Source organism: Procambarus clarkii, chromosome 79, assembly GCF_040958095.1.
Source record: "Procambarus clarkii isolate CNS0578487 chromosome 79, FALCON_Pclarkii_2.0, whole genome shotgun sequence".
Lineage (NCBI taxonomy): Eukaryota > Metazoa > Arthropoda > Malacostraca > Decapoda > Cambaridae > Procambarus > Procambarus clarkii.
The window spans coordinates 6,373,184-6,391,826 of NC_091228.1; the positions used below are offsets into that span (position 1 = coordinate 6,373,184).

Sequence of the window (18,643 nt, forward strand, 5' to 3'; positions counted from 1 at the left end):
GTGGGCTGGGACGTGGGTTGACTTAGAGGCAGCTAGGGAGTGGGCTGGGACGTGGGTTGACTTAGAGGCAGCTAGGGAGTGGGCTGGGACGTGGGTTGACTTAGAGGCAGCTAAGGAGTGGGCTGGGACGTGGGTTGACTTAGAGGCAGCTAGGGGAGTGGGCTGGGACGTGGGTTGACTTAGAGGCAGCTAGGGAGTGGGCTAGGACGTGGGTTGACTTAGAGGCAGCTAGGGAGTGGGCTGGGACGTGGGTTGACTTAGAGGCAGCTAGGGAGTGGGCTGTGACGTGGGTTGACTTAGAGGCAGCTAGGGAGTGGGCTGGGACGTGGGTTGACTTAGAGGCAGCTAGGGAGTGGGCTGGGACGTGGGTTGACTTAGAGGCAGCTAAGGAGTGGGCTGGGACGTGGGTTGACTTAGAGGCAGCTAGGGAGTGGGCTGGGACGTGGGTTGACTTAGAGGCAGCTAAGGAGTGGGCTGGGACGTGGGTTGACTTAGAGGCAGCTAAGGAGTGGGCTGGGACGTGGGTTGACTTAGAGGCAGCTAAGGAGTGGGCTGGGACGTGGGTTGACTTAGAGGCAGCTAGGGAGTGGGCTGGGACGTGGGTTGACTTAGAGGCAGCTAGGGAAGTGGGCTGGGACGTGGGTTGACTTAGAGGCAGCTAGGGAAGTGGGCTGGGACGTGGGTTGACTTAGAGGCAGCTAAAGAGTGGGCTGGGACGTAAGTTAAGGTGATGAGATATGTCTACATAAATCCTAGCTCAGTTTATTGTCAGTGTTCGATAGATTTTGATCACAATACAACACACATGCACCAGGTGAGTACACGGTGAGTACACGGTGAGTACACGGTGAGTACACGGTGAGTACAGAAGGTGCTACTACACGGGTACTGTCCTTATATGTAACGGGTAAAGTTTAGATCCTGTCACTTCCTATGAGGCCGTGTGAACAACAGCATGAGGGACTTCTCAGTGTACTTCATGTGGTGGCTAAGCCGGCCTGGTCGTCCCGTAGCCAGCCGGCCTGGTCGTCCCGTAGCCAGCCGGCCTGGTCGTCCCGTAGCCAGCCGGCCTGGTCGTCCCGTAGCCAGCCGGCCTGGTCGTCCCATAGCCAGCCGGCCTGGTCGTCTCGTCTGGTGTAGCGGAGTTTATCTCATTGTAATTTCCTGCTGCCCGCCTCGTCCCTAGCACTCTATGCCGCAGAAAGTCTAGGATATGGCCAGGGTACCCTGCAGCTATCCTGGAGGTGGGGTGGTGATGCCTCTCTCACTCCTGGAGGTGGTGATGCCTCTCTCACGCCTGGTGGTGGGGTGGTGATGCCTCTCTCACTCCTGGAGGTGGGATGGTGATGCCTCTCTCACTCCTGGAGGTGGGGTGGTGATGCCTCTCTCACTCCTGGAGGTGGGGTGGTGATGCCTCTCTCACTCCTGGAGGTGGGGTGGTGATGCCTCTCTCACTCCTGGAGGTGGGGTGGTGATGCCTCTCTCACTCCTGGAGGTGGGGTGGTGATGCCTCTCTCACTCCTGGAGGTGGGGTGGTGATGCCTCTCTCACTCCTGGAGGTGGGGTGGTGATGCCTCTCTCACTCCTGGAGGTGGGGTGGTGATGCCTCTCTCACTCCTGGAGGTGGGGTGGTGATACCTCTCTCACTCCTGGAGGTGGGGGTGGTGATGCCTCTCTCACTCCTGGAGGTGGGGTGGTGATGCCTCTCTCACTCCTGGAGGTGGGGTGGTGATGCCTCTCTCACTCCTGGAGGTGGGGTGGTGATGCCTCTCTCACTCCTGGTGGTGGGGTAGTGATGCCTCTCCCACTCCTGGTGGTGGGGTGGTGATGCCTCTCTCACTCCTGGAGGTGAGGTGATGAATGCCTCTCTCACTCCTGGTGGTGAGGTGATGAATGCCTCTCTCACTCCTGGAGGTGAGGTGATGAATGCCTCTCTCACTCCTGGTGGTGAGGTGATGAATGCCTCTCTCACTCCTGGTGGTGGGGTGGTGATGCCTCTCTCACTCCTGGAGGTGAGGTGATGAATGCCTCTCTCACTCCTGGTGGTGAGGTGATGAATGCCTCTCTCACTCCTGGAGGTGAGGTGATGAATGCCTCTCTCACTCCTGGTGGTGAGGTGATGAATGCCTCTCTCACTCCTGGAGGTGAGGTGATGAATGCCTCTCTCACTCCTGGTGGTGAGGTGATGAATGCCTCTCTCACTCCTGGTGGTGAGGTGATGAATGCCTCTCTCACTCCTGGTGGTGGGGTGGTGATGCCTCTCTCACTCCTGGAGGTGAGGTGATGAATGCCTCTCTCACTCCTGGTGGTGAGGTGATGAATGCCTCTCTCACTCCTGGAGGTGAGGTGATGAATGCCTCTCTCACTCCTGGTGGTGAGGTGATGAATGCCTCTCTCACTCCTGGTGGTGGGGTGGTGATGCCTCTCTCACTCCTGGAGGTGGGGTGGTGATGCCTCTCTCACTCCTGGAGGTGAGGTGATGAATGCCTCTCTCGTGAGTAATTAGGGTCCTGGAGGGAGCCATTATGTACGGCGCCGGCTGCGATAACCATCTGTCGATGCAATATCGCAGGGTAATTAATGCTTGAAGTGGATGGTTATTGACGGAAACGCTCAGGTTCACGGCCTACCACAGGTCTCATTCACGGCCTACCACAGGTCTCATTCACGGCCTACCACAGGTCTCATTCACGGCCTACCACAGGTCTCATTCACGGCCTACCACAGGTCTCATTCACGGCCTACCACTGGTCTCATTCACGGCCTACCACAGGTCTCATTCACGGCCTACCACAGGTCTCATTCACGGCCTACCACAGGTCTCATTCACGGCCTACCACAGGTCTCATTCACGGCCTACCACAGGTCTCATTCACGGCCTACCACAGGTCTCATTCTCTGCCTACCACAGGTCTCATTCACGGCCTACCACAGGTCTCATTCACGGCCTACCACAGGTCTCATTCACGGCCTACCACAGGTCTCATTCACGGCCTACCACAGGTCTCATTCACGGCCTACCACAGGTCTCATTCACGGCCTACCACAGGTCTCATTCACGGCCTACCACAGGCCTCATTCTCTGCCTACCACAGGCCTCATTCTCTGCCTACCACAGGCCTCATTCTCTGCCTACCACAGGCCTCATTCTCTGCCTACCACAGGCCTCATTCTCTGCCTACCACAGGCCTCATTCTCCGCCTACCACAGGTCTCATTCACGGCCTACCACAGGTCTCATTCACGGCCTACCACAGGTCTCATTCTCCGCCTACCACAGGCCTCATTCTCTGCCTACCACAGGCCTCATTCTCTGCCTACCACAGGCCTCATTCTCTGCCTACCACAGGGCCTCATTCTCCGCCTACCACAGGCCTCATTCTCCGCCTCAATGCCGAGTAATCAACATTTTCCTGAACGTATCTAGCGTCATATTTGATCCTTCAGACTCGAGCCTCCTGCAGCCCGCATGGAAACGAGATTGTTCTCTCTTTCATCAGTCTCAGGGGTAGTTTCTAGTAATACGCAACTCTTCGTGACCTGAGGGGTCTGACGGCTGAGTGAATAGCGTTCGGGATTCGTAGTTCTGAGGTTCCGGGTTCGATCCCCGGAGGAGCCGGAAACAAATGGGCAGTGTTTCTTTCACCCTGATGATATCCTGTTCACCTAGCAGTAAATAGGTACCTGGGAGTTAGACAGCTGCTACGGGCTGCTTCCTGGGGGTTGTGTAGCAAAAAGGAGGCCTGGTCGAGGACCGGGCCGCTGGGACCATCTTCCCGAAATCATCTCGAGATTACCTCAAGATTGTGCATTATAAACCATGGGCCAGATTCACGAAGTAGTTACGCAAGCACTTACGAACCTGTACATCTTTCCTCAATCTGTGGCGGCTTTGTTTACAATTATTAAACAGTTAATGAGCTCCGAAGCACCAGGAGGCTGTTTATAACAATAACAACAGTTGATTGGCAAGTTTTCATGCTTGTAAACTGTTTAATAAATGTAACCAAAGCCGTCAAAGATTGAGGAAAGATGTACACGTTCGTAAGTACTTGCGTAACTGCCTCGTGAATCCGGATCCATGCCTCCATGCCCTCACACTTAAGGCACCGCTATATTTACGTGTTATGGGATTATTTAACAATGACTTAAATAGGTAATGTGAGTTCGGATGATTAATGTGAGTTCGGATGATTAATGTGAGTTCGGATGCTCTTGGGATAAGCGAGGTCACTTCACATCCTGATGCTTGTCGTACATCGTGCAGACTGTGTAAGATGACCTGACCTTGAGGTTACCTTGAGATGATTTCGGAGCTTAGCGTCCCCGCGGCCCGGTCCTCGACCAGGCCCCCAGGGCACTGGGATATGAGACGCCAGTCGCTCTCTGATGGATTAAGTTCATGTTGAAATCAATAAAAATCTTAAGCTGTATAAGGTTATATTTAATTTAGAAGCATTTTCATATAGTGGTGTGCAGACGAGGAGTCACAATAACGCGGCTTAAATATGTTGACCAAACCACACACTAGAAAGTGAATGGACGACGACGTTTCGGTCCGTCCTGGACCACATTAAGTCGATTGTGAATGGTCCAGGACGGACCGAAACGTCGTCATCCCTTCACCTTCTAGTGTGTGGTCTGGTCAACATATACTTGGTGTGTTAAGACGGTATTAACTTGAGCTTCTCTGCAGGATAGCGTCGAGAGGAAGCAGATGCTGAGGAATGTGTCGCAGAAGGAGCAGATGCTGAACATTGTGTCGCAGATCACCACCGGCAGCCTGGGCACCACCTGCGTCTCTGACCCCTTCCACAGGTGGGTCCTGTCTCCTGGGACTCTGCTCCTACTGTAACTAGTAGGCATCCTGCAGTCTTGGGAGACTATGGGAGTGGCGCTCTGGTTGTCGAGGCTGGAGTGTATGCTCCAGGGCGCCAAGCCAGGGTAGGTTGATATGGGGGAGAAGCTGTTACCCATGCAGCAGGTCCTCCCCTCCCCTCTCCAGGGCGCAAAGCCAGGGTAGGTTGATACGGGAGAGAAGCTGTTACCCATGCAGCATGTCCTCCCCTCCCCTCTCCAGGGCGCCAAGCCAGGGTAGGTTGATACGGGGGAGAAGCTGTTACCCATGCAGCAGGTCCTCCCCTCCCCTCTCCAGGGCGCAAAACCAGGGTAGGTCGGTATGGAGGAGAAGCTGTAATGACCTGAGTGTAGTTACAGGATGAGAGCTACGCTCGTGGTGTCCCGTCTTCCCGGTACTCTTTGTCGTATAACGCTTTGAAACTACTGACGGTTTTGGCCTCCACCACCTTTTGCGCCTAACTTGTTCCAACCGTCTACCACTCTGATTACTACCAAACTGTGTGTGTGTGTGTGTGTGTGTGTGTGTGTGTGTGTGTGTGTGTGTGTGTGTCTCGTCTCCTTTCCAGGCCAAGAAGAAAAATCACGGTCAATTTTTCCAACAAATCCGTCTGTGTTTCAGAGTATATTCCCATATATTGCTATGTACTTCCTCCATTAACCAGAGTAACGTAGATGTTTACTTCACCCACAAAAACGTAGGTGAAGTAGCCTGACCCCTCACGTGAGGTGATGGTGTTCAGGACGTGTTCTAAACACCATCACGTGATGACCTGTGTGTGGGGGGGGAGCGGGAGCTGGGATGATTGTGCATCAAGTTAAGGATGATGAAACGCGCCTGTTGTATCCTGCCTGGTTAATAACATTACCCGCGGTTTGTAACCGGGATATTAATCCAACTATTTACTGGATATCCGGTACTTCTGCTGCTTCCTGTTATTGTTAGTTAGCAGTTACGAGTGGATAAACTAGAGATCTAACACTAGAGAAACAGGATGAACAACCCAGCGGGTTTTCTTCCTATTGGGGAGTGTTGTACATGCTGCTATGGCGGTGTGTTCACTCACAGGATGAGTGGCGCTGTCCAATACTGTCACTATGGCGGTGTGTCCACTCACAGGATGAGTGGCGCTGTCCAATACTGTCACTATGGCGGTGTGTCCACTCACAGGATGAGTGGCGCTGCCCAATACTGTCACTATGGCGGTGTGTCCACTCACAGGATGAGTGACGCTGTCCAATACTGTCACTATGGCGGTGTGTCCACTCACAGGATGAGTGGCGCTGCCCAATACTGTCACTATGGCGGTGTGTCCACTCACAGGATGAGTGGCGCTGCCCAATACTGTCACTATGGCGGTGTGTCCACTCACAGGATGAGTGGCGCTGCCCAATACTGTCACTATGGCGGTGTGTCCACTCACAGGATGAGTGGCGCTGCCCAATACTGTCACTATGGCGGTGTGTCCACTCACAGGATGAGTGGCGCTGCCCAATACTGTCACTATGGCGGTGTGTCCACTCACAGGATGAGTGGCGCTGGCCAATACTGTCACTATGGCGGTGTGTCCACTCACAGGATGAGTGGCGCTGCCCAATACTGTCACTATGGCGGTGTGTCCACTCACAGGATGAGTGGCGCTGCCCAATACTGTCACTATGGCGGTGTGTCCACTCACAGGATGAGTGGCGCTGCCCAATACTGTCACTATGGCGGTGTGTCCACTCACAGGATGAGTGGCGCTGCCCAATACTGTCACTATGGCGGTGTGTCTACTCACAGGATGGGTGGCGCTGCCCAATACTGTCACTATGGCAGTGTGTCCACTCACAGGATGAGTGACGCTGCCCAATACTGTCACTATGGCGGTGTGTCCACTCACAGGATGAGTGGCGCTGCCCAATACTGTCACTATGGCGGTGTGTCCACTCAAGATGAGTGGCGCTGCCCAATACTGTCACTATGGCGGTGTGTTCACTCACAGGATGAGTGGCGCTGCCCAATACTGTCACTATGGCGGTGTGTCCACTCACAGGATGAGTGACGCTGCCCAATACTGTCACTATGGCGGTGTGTTCACTCACAGGATGAGTGGCGCTGCCCAATACTGTCACTATGGCGGTGTGTTCACTCACAGGATGAGTGGCGCTGCCCAATACTGTCACTATGGCGGTGTGTCCACTCACAGGATGAGTGACGCTGCCCAATACTGTCACTATGGCGGTGTGTCCACTCACAGGATGAGTGACGCTGCCCAATACTGTCACTATGGCGGTGTGTCCACTCACAGGATGGGTGGCGCTGCCCAATACTGTCACTATGGCGGTGTGTCCACTCACAGGATGAGTGGCGCTGCCCAATACTGTCACTATGGCGGTGTATCCACTCACAGGATGAGTGGCGCTGCCCAATACTGTCACTATGGCGGTGTGTCCACTCACAGGATGAGTGGCGCTGCCCAATACTGTCACTATGGCGGTGTGTCCACTCACAGGATGAGTGGCGCTGCCCAATACTGTCACTATGGCGGTGTGTCCGCTCACAAGATGAGTGGCGCTGCCCAATACTGTCACTATGGCGGTGTGTTCAATCACTGGATGAGTGGCGCTGCCCAATACTGTCACTATGGTGGTGTGTTCACTCACAGGATGGGTGGCGCTGCCCAATACTGTCACTATGGCGGAGTGTCCACTCACAGGATGAGTGACGCTGCCCAATACTGTCACTATGGCGGTGTGTCCACTCACAGGATGAGTGACGCTGCTCAATACTGTCACTATGGCGGTGTGTCCACTCACTGGATGAGTGGCGCTGCCCAATACTGTCACTATGGCGGTGTGTCCACTCACAGGATGAGTGACGCTGCCCAATACTGTCACTATGGCGGTGTGTCCACTCACAGGATGAGTGACGCTGCCCAATACTGTCACTATGGCGGTGTGTCCACTCACAGGATGGGTGGCGCTGCCCAATACTGTCACTATGGCGGTGTGTCCACTCACAGGATGAGTGGCGCTGCCCAATACTGTTACTATGGCGGTGTGTCCACTCACAGGATGAGTGGCGCTGCCCAATACTGTCACTATGGCGGTGTGTCCACTCACAGGATGAGTGGCGCTGCCCAATACTGTCACTATGGCGGTGTGTCCACTCACAGGATGCGTGACGCTGCCCAATACTGTCACTATGGCGGTGTGTCCACTCACAGGATGAATGGCGCTGCCCAATACTGTCACTATGGCGGTGTGTCCACTCACAGGATGAGTGGCGCTGCCCAATACTGTCATTATGGTGGTGTGTCCACTCACAGGATGAGTGGCGCTGCCCAATACTGTCACTATGGCGGTGTGTCCACTCACAGGATGAGTGGCGCTGCCCAATACTGTCACTATGGCGGTGTGTCCACTCACAGGATGGGTGGCGCTGCCCAATACTGTCACTATGGCGGTGTGTCCACTCACAGGATGAGTGGCGCTGCGCAATACTGTCACTATGGCGGTGTGTCCACTCACAGGATGAGTGGTGCTGCCCAATACTGTCACTATGGCGGTGTGTCCACTCACAGGATGAGTGGCGCTGCCCAATACTGTCACTATGGCGGTGTGTCCACTCACAGGATGCGTGACGCTGCCCAATACTGTCACTATGGCGGTGTGTCCACTCACAGGATGGATGGCGCTGCCCAATACTGTCACTATGGCGGTGTGTCCACTCACAGGATGAGTGGCGCTGCCCAATACTGTCACTATGGCGGTGTGTCCACTCACAGGATGAGTGGCGCTGCCCAATACTGTCACTATGGCGGTGTGTCCACTCACAGGATGAGTGGCGCTGCCCAATACTGTCACTATGGCGGTGTGTCCACTCACAGGATGAGTGGCGCTGCCCAATACTGTCACTATGGCGGTGTGTCCACTCACAGGATGAGTGGCGCTGCCCAATACTGTCACTATGGCGGTGTGTCCACTCACAGGATGAGTGACGCTGCCCAATACTGTCACTATGGCGGTGTGTCCACTCACAGGATGAGTGGCGCTGCCCAATACTGTCACTATGGCGGTGTGTCCACTCACAGGATGAGAGGCGCTGCCCAATAAATTCGCCCCTCGGGGCAAAATGAAAATTAAATTACCAGAGTAGCATATGTGCTACTGGCCAAGCGTCCAGTTTTTCAGGAACTTGGAAAAAGTTCTCTTACAAGCGCTGTATACACCCTTTGTGAGACCTGTTATTGAGAATGCTGTCCCGGCCTAGAACCTCAACCTAAAGAAAAGAAAGAAAAACTGGAAAATGTCCAAAATTATGCACCAAGGCTCTTTCCGGAGCTGAAAGGACTGAGCTACTAAGAGAAATGGCTTTCATTATATTGGAGAAAAGAAAGCATGATGGAGCGGACATGATAACGACGTAGAAGGTACTATAGGGGATTGACAAAGTAGTTATAAAAGCAAAGTTGGAATTAAGGAACAGTAGAAGTCATAAGTGGAAATGGTCAATACTGATGAGTTACAGAGATATGAGCAAAAACCTCCACAATCTAAGAGGCTTTTATGAGTCAATCGGATTAGATGATCAAGTTGTCGAAGCCAATTCGATACAGTTTTAAACTAAAAATAATAAAAACCGAGAGTGAAAACGCACAACATTTAATTACTGATGGTCAAAAAGCGGGGCTCGATCCTGCAAGTTGAACTGGGTGGATACCACAACCTCCACACACCAACCCCATCACCCTGTGAGAGGGGGGGGGGCCTCGCCCCCTCTTCCTCAGCCTCTCTCATTCAGCTTCTCCCCCTCACAGATGAGAGCGGATGTCTCTCACTTCCCCGCCTCACTCAGTCTCCTCTACATTGGTTGTACGGACGAGGAGGAGGAGGAGGGAGTGAAGAGGGGAAGAGGGGAAGAGGAAGGGGGAGTGAGGGGAGAGGAATGACGACACGGAGGGAACTACAATGACAATGGAAGGGAAGCTGATACAGGGATTATGAAAATGATATGACGATTTTGGTGCTGCTGGAATTGTCCTGGTGTTGATGTGGTGGTGCTAGTGGTGGTAGTGGTGGTGTTGGTGTTGGTGTGGTGGTAGTGGTGGTGTTGGTGTTGGTGTGGTGGTAGTGGTGGTGTTGGTGTTGGTGTGGTGGTAGTGGTGGTGTTGGTGTTGGTGTGGTGGTAGTGGTGGTGTTGGTGTGGTGGTGGTGTTGGTGTGGTGGTGGTGTTGGTGTGGTGGTGTTGGTGTGGTGGTGGTGTGGTGGTGGTGTTGGTGTGGTGGTGTTGGTACGATTGGTGGTGGTGCTGATATAGTGATAGGGTGTTGAGAGAGAGAAAGAGAGAGAGAGAGAGAGAGAGAGAGAGAGAGAGAGAGAGAGAGAGAGAGAGAGAGAGAGAGAGAGAGAGAGAGAGAGAGAGAGAGAGAGAGAGAGAGAGAGAGAGAGAGAGAGACGATAGGAGAGGGGGAGAGGGAAGGCTGTGGCGGGGCGTGTCCAAATCTCCATAATAATTGAACATGGACTTCTAATTGTCTATACTCGTGTGTATACTCGTGTGTATTCGCCTAAATATACTCACTTAGATATACTCACCTAGATATACTCACCTAGGTATACTCAGCTAAATGTGCTTGCAGTCTCCAGCTAGGCTCATATAGCCCCGTCTTCTGAACTTAGAATAATGCAATGGCTCTCCAAAATGTGCTTCCGTAATGTGACGCAAAATGTGACGCAAAATGTGACGCAATATGCGTCCCCAAAAGCTGGTTAGTTATTGAGTTAGACGCAACGACATCTGCGTCCACCATCTTCCACTTATTGACAAAGTTGTTTTCTGACATTTCTGTGACAATCGACTTGAGAATTTTCCAGGACGGACCGAAACGTCGTCGTCGTCCCTTCACCTTCTAGTGTGTGGTCTGGTCAACATACTTCAGCCACGTTATTGTGACTCGTCGCCTGCATTTCTGTGACCCCTTTAGTGTGTCTAGTGTTCATCTATGTCCCCCTGTTCTGCCTGTTCTTACCTTTGAACAATCTTGCTTTGTTTACCTAGACAATTTCCCTTAAAATCTTCGTTATCATGATGTTATCATGCCCTCCCTACCTTTCCTCCCTTGTGGTAAAGGGAAATTCTCTCGGTCTTTCCTCATAGCTAAAGCCCTTCAACTCGGGAACCAGTCTCGATGCATATCTCTGGAGCTTTTTGCTAGTTTTTCCCTTGTCTTGTTTCAGGTGGAGGTTCCGTACTGAGAACGCATATTCAGGAGTGGGTGTGTGGGTGTATGTGAGTCCCTGTGTGTGTGTGTGTGTGTGTGTGTGTGTGTGTGTGTGTGTGTGTGTGTGTGTGTGTGTGTGTGTGTGTGTGTGTGTGTGTGTGTGTGTGTGTGCATTTAGACAGTCGTCCGGTGTATGGAGAGGTCCCCCACTGATCACTCTTGTATCCCATAGAGGTGCTCCACTGACCACTCTTGTCACCCACAGGTTCGTGTTGGCGTCGCTGGAGGTGAAACGCTACGACTCTGCTCGCCAGAAGGCCGACCTCCTGGTACGGGTGCTAAGGAACCTGGAAGACCGCAGTGAAGGTAAAGTAGCGTCTGGGTCCTCTTCTGGGCTATTATGCGTCACACAGGGCTCAAGGCGGGCTATTATGCGTCACACAGGGCTCTCGGTGGGCTATTATGCGTCACACAGGGCTCAAGGCGGACTTTTACGCGTCACACAGGGCTCAAGGCGGGCTATTATGCGTCACACAGGGCTCACAGGCGGACTCTTACGCGTCACACATAATTATCGTTACAGACATTCACCTTTTTATGTGTGGATATGAAGTCAGATGTCAGAGAGAACTTTGCCCGTTCACCGCTGGAGGTGTGAGCGTGTAGGCGGTGCATGAGGCAATGATTGATCCGTGCTCAATATAGAGTGGTTAATGTTAAATGTAAACAAAGCAGGAATGATTGCATTAAACCTCACAATGCTAGCAAAAGTTAGCCTTTGTTGCTTATACTTGATCCTGGAAGCTCATCAAGGCGATTGTACACACACACACACACACACACACACACACACACACGCACGCACACACACACACACACACACACACACACACACACACACACACACACACACACACACACACACACACGTACGTTGAATGCTTTATAAAAAAAAGTTAAATATATCTCTCTACATAAACATTTTTTTTATCTTTTCTCCTGTGTTTTAATCTCTCGTGTTCTCATGAAGTCTTATTTAGTTCATTTCTTTTATCTTTACTCTCACTTTTCACTCAATTATTTCCTTACTTTAGGACATTCCTCCTTGCGGTGTCCACCTTTGCTGCCTTCACTTGAGTGAACGCCTGCTGCCTTCACTCACACACACACCCGAGGACCCACAAACACACCGGAAGACCCACAAACACCCCGGAAGACCCACAAACACACCGGAAAATCCCACAAACACACCGGAAGACTCCACAAACACCCCGGAAGACCCCACAAACACCCCGGAAGACCCACAAACACACCGGAAAATCCCACAAACACACCGGAAGACTCCACAAACACACCGGAAGACCCCACAAACACCCCGGAAGACCCACAAACACACCGGAAAATCCCACAAACACACCGGAAGACTCCACAAACACCCCGGAAGACCCCACAAACACACCGGAAGACCCCACAAACACACCGGAAGACCCCACAAACACCCCGGAAGACCCACAAACACACCGGAAAATCCCACAAACACACCGGAAGACCCCACAAACACACCGGAAGACCCCACAAACACACCGGAAGACCCCACAAACACACCGGAAGACCCCACAAACACACCGGAAGACTCCACAAATACACCGGAAGACCCCACAAACACACCTAAAGCCCCACAAAAACACTTAAAGACCCACAAACACACCCTAGGCCCCACAAAAACACCCAAGACCCCACAAACACACCCAAGACCCCACAAACACACCGGAAGACTTACCTAAACACCTGTCTCCCTGACAGAGCTGCTGAAGGCAATGGTGCTTAACTTGCTGGCGTCTGACGAGGTAATCACCGCCGCCCGGGTGGTGCTGAGGAACGACACCCAACCCTTCGTCGTCTCCACCCACCGCCCACCCTCACATTACCCGCCCACTGAACCCAACCCTCCCGTCAATGCCTCCGGAACCAAGGTGGGTACGACTACGAAGGTTCTGCCCCTGTGTTCCAGTCTAGGTAGATGTATTTATATGCATTATATGTGTTATGTAGCCTCGTATACTCATTATTTCCGGTCCTGAAATTGCTTGTGGGTGAGTGCGTCCACTCACAAGCACCTGACATCCTCTCACAGCTGGGCCGCCTCGGCCTTCCCTCCCCGAAAATGCTCTTTCTCTCCACCTTGTCAGTCGTTGGCAGTTGAATGCCACATCGGAAAGGAATACTAAGTTTGTTCTTGTGTGCAGCTGTCGGCCGTGACGAACCAGCCTTGGTACGACGACTCGGGGAACACCAGCAAGTTCCAGAACCACAGCATCGTCGGGAAGCTGGGCTGGTGGACCTATCCTTACTTCCATTGCAGGAGTAAGCGGTGGCTACTGAGCTACACCGTACCCATCACGTCTTCCAGCATGGCCTCCAGCGACAGGCCAGCAGGCATCAGGTTAGTCGCGGCGCCTGTTGCGCCTACAAGCCTGTGAGTCGCGCCTCTCAGGTGAGTCGCGACTCACAAGCTAGTCCAACATGGGACTTCAGTTTCCAGCTCAATCACAATTATCTGTATAAACTTCAAGCTGTCTACTCCGGGGCAGTGGGACACACGTTCAACTATAGGAATGAACTTCGCTGTTCATTGAATATAATTTGGTGTTAAGTAATTGTTATGAAGTGAATTTAAACCTCATTATGAAAATCAGGATTGTATGTTATGAGATTCGTATTTGTAAATGGACAGTACAATCTGCCGACCTATCCTCCATAACAAATAGTATCTGTAGTGATTGTGCTGACGTACAATATATGGAGAGAGGAGGACCTGCTGCATGGGTAACAGCTTCTCCTCCATATCAACCTACCCTGACTTTGCGTCCTGGAGAGGCCACTCCAGACCGACAACCAGAGAGCCACTCCCATAGTCTCCTGAGACTGATGGATGCCTTCTACTACTACAATATATGGAATGTTGCATTCGAAGCAATTCACGTTGTGTACTACTCGAATGCTTGAAATTTCTTGGTTATCGCCAGCTCTGTAAGTCTGACTCTGTAGTCCATAGAGCCTGGAATCCTGTGTGGGGTTTTTAGCAAGGTTTCCTCGTAGGCTTCCTACGGGAACTTCCCAGGATGTAACAGTTATCTAACTCCTGTGTACCTATTTACCGCCAGGTGAACAGAGTCATCAGGTGTAAAGAACGTTCCTTGATGACTCGAAGAGACGAACCCTAGACCAATCGGTTGTGAGCCGCCTACTCTGTCTTCCTCTCCCTTTCCTTCTTACTCTATCATCTTTTTCTCTTCCTTTCTGTCGCCCCTTCCCTTCCTATCTCCTTAAAGGTGCCTTCCTCAAGGTCACCTCAAGGGTGACCTAACCAGGTCCCATGGAGTAGAGTCACGACTCTGCAGGTCAAGCGATCAATCTTTTAACAGTGCACTTTTAGGTCTTAATCAATTAAAATGTATACCTATTTACTGCTAGGTAACAGGGGCATTCAGGGTGAAAGAAACTTTGCCCATTTGTTTCTGCCTCGTGCGGGAATCGAACCCGCGCCACAGAATTACGAGTCCTGCGCGCTATCCACCAGGCTACGAGGCCCCCTTGATTGATTTGTGATGTTCCTTGAGGCAATCTCTCTCCCTCTCTCCCTTTGATGTGTTTTGTTTGGTCTACCCTGCGAGAGACAGTTGGGCTCGTTTTCTGAGGAATTGCTTCTATTGTACGAGTTGGTTATACCCACTGACGAGTATTCTCAGGGGCGCTGGGCGCATCTTAGGAGTTGGTTATGTCTTTTGAGTAATAGTCTTCGGGTAGTAGTGTGTGTTTGTCAGTTAAACCCCCCAACCAGTACTGTTTATGTCTGCAAATTACCACCCGTCCTTAGTCTATCCAATCCAGATATACATTAATATTATATATTTGCATATTGTTCACATTTAGATGGAGGTTAGGTTAGGTGTTTAGGTTTCGTTGGTAATTATTTGTATATGAAGTACGCGGATGAAGCATTTATAGAATTGTGGTTCGAACAGAGGACGTGAGCGATGTACTTGTTCCGGAAGTGTTCGGACGTCATTAGTTGAGTCGTGTGTAAACCGTTTTTCATTTATAAACAGGGGGTTTGGCGGCTGGATTAACGAGCTTGGATCTTTGTATGCGAGGACGCAGTCCATCCTCATAAACAAAGACTCAAAATCCATTCCATAAACAGGCCAAACCCACTGTTTATGAATGAAAAAACGGTTTACACACGACTCATAACTGTTGACGTTCGAACACTTTCGGAACAAGTGCTTCACTGACGACTTTCGTCCAAACCACAACGCTGTAAATGCTTCACCCACGTACTACAAATACGAATAATCGCCAACAGACCCTATCTTGAGGTTATCTTGATAAGATGATTTGGCGGCTTTGGCGGCTTTTTTTTACAATTATTAAACAGTTAATGAGCTCCGAAGCATCAGGAGGCTGGTTATAACAATAACGACAGTTGATTGGCAAGTTTTCATGCTTGTAAACTGTTTGACGGCTTTGGTTACATTTATTAAACGGTTTACAAGCATGAAAACTTGCCAATCAACTGTTGTTATTGTTACAAACAGCCTCCTGATGCTTCGGAGCTCACTAACTGTGTAATAATTGTAAAAAAAAAAGCCGCCAAAGATTGAGGAAAGATGTACACGTTCGTAAGTGCTCGCGTAAGTGCTTCGTGAATCTGGCCCCAGATCATCCAATTCAGCGACGTCTCCCCGGGCCACAGTGATGCACTGTCTAACGGTCCTCACTCTGTCTCCGACAACTTCTGGGGATACAGAAACAAACCATCTGTCTTTTTTCCAAATTTATAGCTCAATTTGGCTTTTGCTCGAGGTGGCGAGGAAGAAGCTGTATCTTCTCGGCGGTTGCGGTGAGAATCGAAGATGTATTTCTTGTCTTTCAAGACGAGGAGAAAACCAACAGCCCAGAATCCAGGGTTCTAGGAATCTTTCTCATTCGGGTGGTAACAAGTCGCTAAGGCTTCCTGTCTGTCTGTTACACTCGTGGGACTTCCTACTGGGTAAGACCAGCACAGTCTCCGTGGTGTAGTGGTAAGACACTCGCCTGGCGTTCCGCGAGCGCTTTGTCATGGGTTCGTATCCTGGCCGGGGAGGATTTACTGGGCGCAATTCCTTAACTGTAGCCTCTGTTTAACGCAACAGTAAAATGTGTACTTGGATGAAAAAACGATTCTTCGCGGCGGGGATCGTATTCCAGGGACCATAGGATTAAGGACTTGCCCGAAACGCTACGCGTACTAGTGGCTGTACAAGAATGTAACAACTCTTGTATATATCTCAAAAAAAAGAAGATATTATTGCCTCTCTTCAGTGATGGAAACCAGAGCAATTGAACGGTAACGACGCAGCAGTTACGAATTCTCTGTCAGAGTTCATTTCCATAAATTGCGCTCCCTTCCCCCCAGACACCTACAGCCCGCTGGCCCGAGAAATAAATTCGACCTTGGATGTGACAACTTAAGACACGCTTTCTCCCCTTAACTGGCAGTGACGTGGGTTTGGTGAGTCTGGACGTCGATGTGACCTCGCTTGACATCAACCAGTGCGACCCTGAGACCAGCAGCAGCCAGCAGCAGACGTCGCAGCGTGACACCCAGTTCGTCTTCTTCCTCGGCACTCATAAGTGTCACAGGAACTCGTCAGAGGTGAGTGCTCCAGCTGCTGCTCTGCTGGGCAGACTGACTTCCATTCTGGGCTGGGTCTATGAGGCTCACATTCTAGGCTGGGTCTATATGGCTGCCATTCTGGGTTGGGGTCTATGAGGCTCCCATTCTGGGCTGAGTCTATGTGGGCTCCCATTCTGGGCTGAGTCTATGTGGGCTCCCATTCTGGGCTGGGTCTATGTGGCTCCCATTCTGGGCTGGGTCTATGAGGCTTCCATTCTGGGCTGGGTCTATGAGGCTTCCATTCTGGGCTAGATCTATGAGGCTTCCATTCTGGTCTGGGTCTATGTGACTTCCATTCTGGTCTGGGTCTATATGCCTCCCATTCTGGTCTGAGGTCTACGAGGCTACCATTCTGGGCTGGGTCTATGTGCCTCCCATTCTGGGCTGGGTCCATATGAGACTTGTCTAATGGGGAGCCAGTAGACAAGCGGTGTACCTATGCATCTGCCAAAGTACATGACCGCTCACACGAGTACACTACAGCACAGTACAGAGGGAGAGTGCACACGTGGGAGGCAGTGAGACCACCTGTAGTCAGACTCGCTGCCTCGCCTGCAATATTGATTTAGAGAGTAGTGGGTGGAGCTGGGGAGGGGAGAGGAGTCCGTGTCCTTGGTGTGATGGGGGAGCCATGGGGGTCCCCTGGTGTGGTGGAGGAGCCATGGTGGTCCCCTGGGGTGGTGGAGGAGCCATGGAGCTCCCCTGGTGTGGTGGGGGAGCCATGGTGGTTCCCTGGTGTGGTGGGGGAGCCATGGAGCTCCCCTGGTGTGGTGGGGGAGCCATGAGGGTCCCCTGGTGTGGTGGGGGAGCCATGAGTGTCCCCTGGTGTGGTGGGGAAGCCATGGAGGTCCCCTGGTGTGGTGGGGGGAGCCATGGAGGTCCCCTGGTGTGGTGGGGGAGCCATGGAGGTCCCCTGGTGTGGTGGGGGAGCCATGGCGGTCCCCTGGTGTGGTGGGGGAGCCATGGCGGTCCCCTGGTGTGATGAGGGAGCCATGGAGGTCCCCTGGTGTGGTGGGGGAGTCGTGGAGGTCCCCTGGTGTGATGGGGGAGCCATGGAGCTCCCCTGGTGTGGTGGAGCAGCCATGGAGATCCCCTGGTGTGGTGGGGGAGCCATGGAGGTCCCCTGGTGTGATGGAGGAGCCATGGAGGTCCCCTGGTGTGATGGAGGAGCCATGGTGGTCCCCTGGTGTGATAGGCGAGCCATGAAGGTCCCCTGGTGTGGTGGGGGAGCCATGGAGCGCCCCTGGTGTGATAGAGGAGCCATGGAGTGGTGGAGGAGCCATGGAGGTCCCCTGGTGTGATGGGGAAGCCATGGAGCGCCCCTGGTGTGGTGGGGGAGCCATGGAGGTCCCCTGGTGTGGCGGAGGAGCCATGGAGGTCCCCTGGTGTGATGGGGGAGCCATGAGGGTCCCCTGGTGTGGTGGGCGAGCCATGGAGGTCCCCTGGTGTGGTGGAGGAGCCATGGAGGTCCCCTGGTGTGATGGGGGAGCCATGAGGGTCCTCTGGTGTGGTGGGCGAGCCATGGAGGTCCCCTGGTGTGGTGGAGGAGCCATGGAGGTCCCCTGGTGTGATGGAGCAGCCATAGAGCTCCCCTGGTGTGGTGGAGCAGCCATAGAGCTCCCCTGGTGTGGTGGAGCAGCCATAGAGCTCCCCTGGTGTGGTGGAGCAGCCATAGAGCTCCTCTGGTGTGGTGGAGCAGCCATAGAGCTCCCCTGGTGTGGTGGAGCAGCCATAGAGCTCCCCTGGTGTGATGGAGCAGCCATAGAGCTCCCCTGGTGTGGTATCATCACCTGCCTTCTCTGCTCGACTGGCTCACTGGGTAATTAAAGAGCACGTGTAATAATTGTCAGACGCTCGCCGGC

At 52.5% G+C, this 18,643-nt stretch overlaps 1 protein-coding gene across 11 annotated transcripts in view; it reads left to right on the top strand.

Moving 5' to 3' along the window:
* LOC123764490 (probable G-protein coupled receptor CG31760) overlaps nt 1-18,643 on the top strand; it is a 170,056-nt gene that overhangs the window by 114,182 nt on the left and 37,231 nt on the right. For 10 of the 11 annotated variants that reach the window (XM_069314508.1, XM_045752363.2, XM_069314507.1 and 7 more), the window contains 5 exons: nt 4,696-4,817; nt 11,328-11,428; nt 12,866-13,035; nt 13,309-13,505; nt 16,604-16,760. In XM_069314508.1, the coding sequence (XP_069170609.1) occupies nt 4,696-4,817; nt 11,328-11,428; nt 12,866-13,035; nt 13,309-13,505; nt 16,604-16,760 (747 nt within the window). The remainder of the gene's footprint in view (nt 1-4,695; nt 4,818-11,327; nt 11,429-12,865; nt 13,036-13,308; nt 13,506-16,603; nt 16,761-18,643) is intronic. The other variant, XM_045752366.2, reaches the window with a different exon arrangement.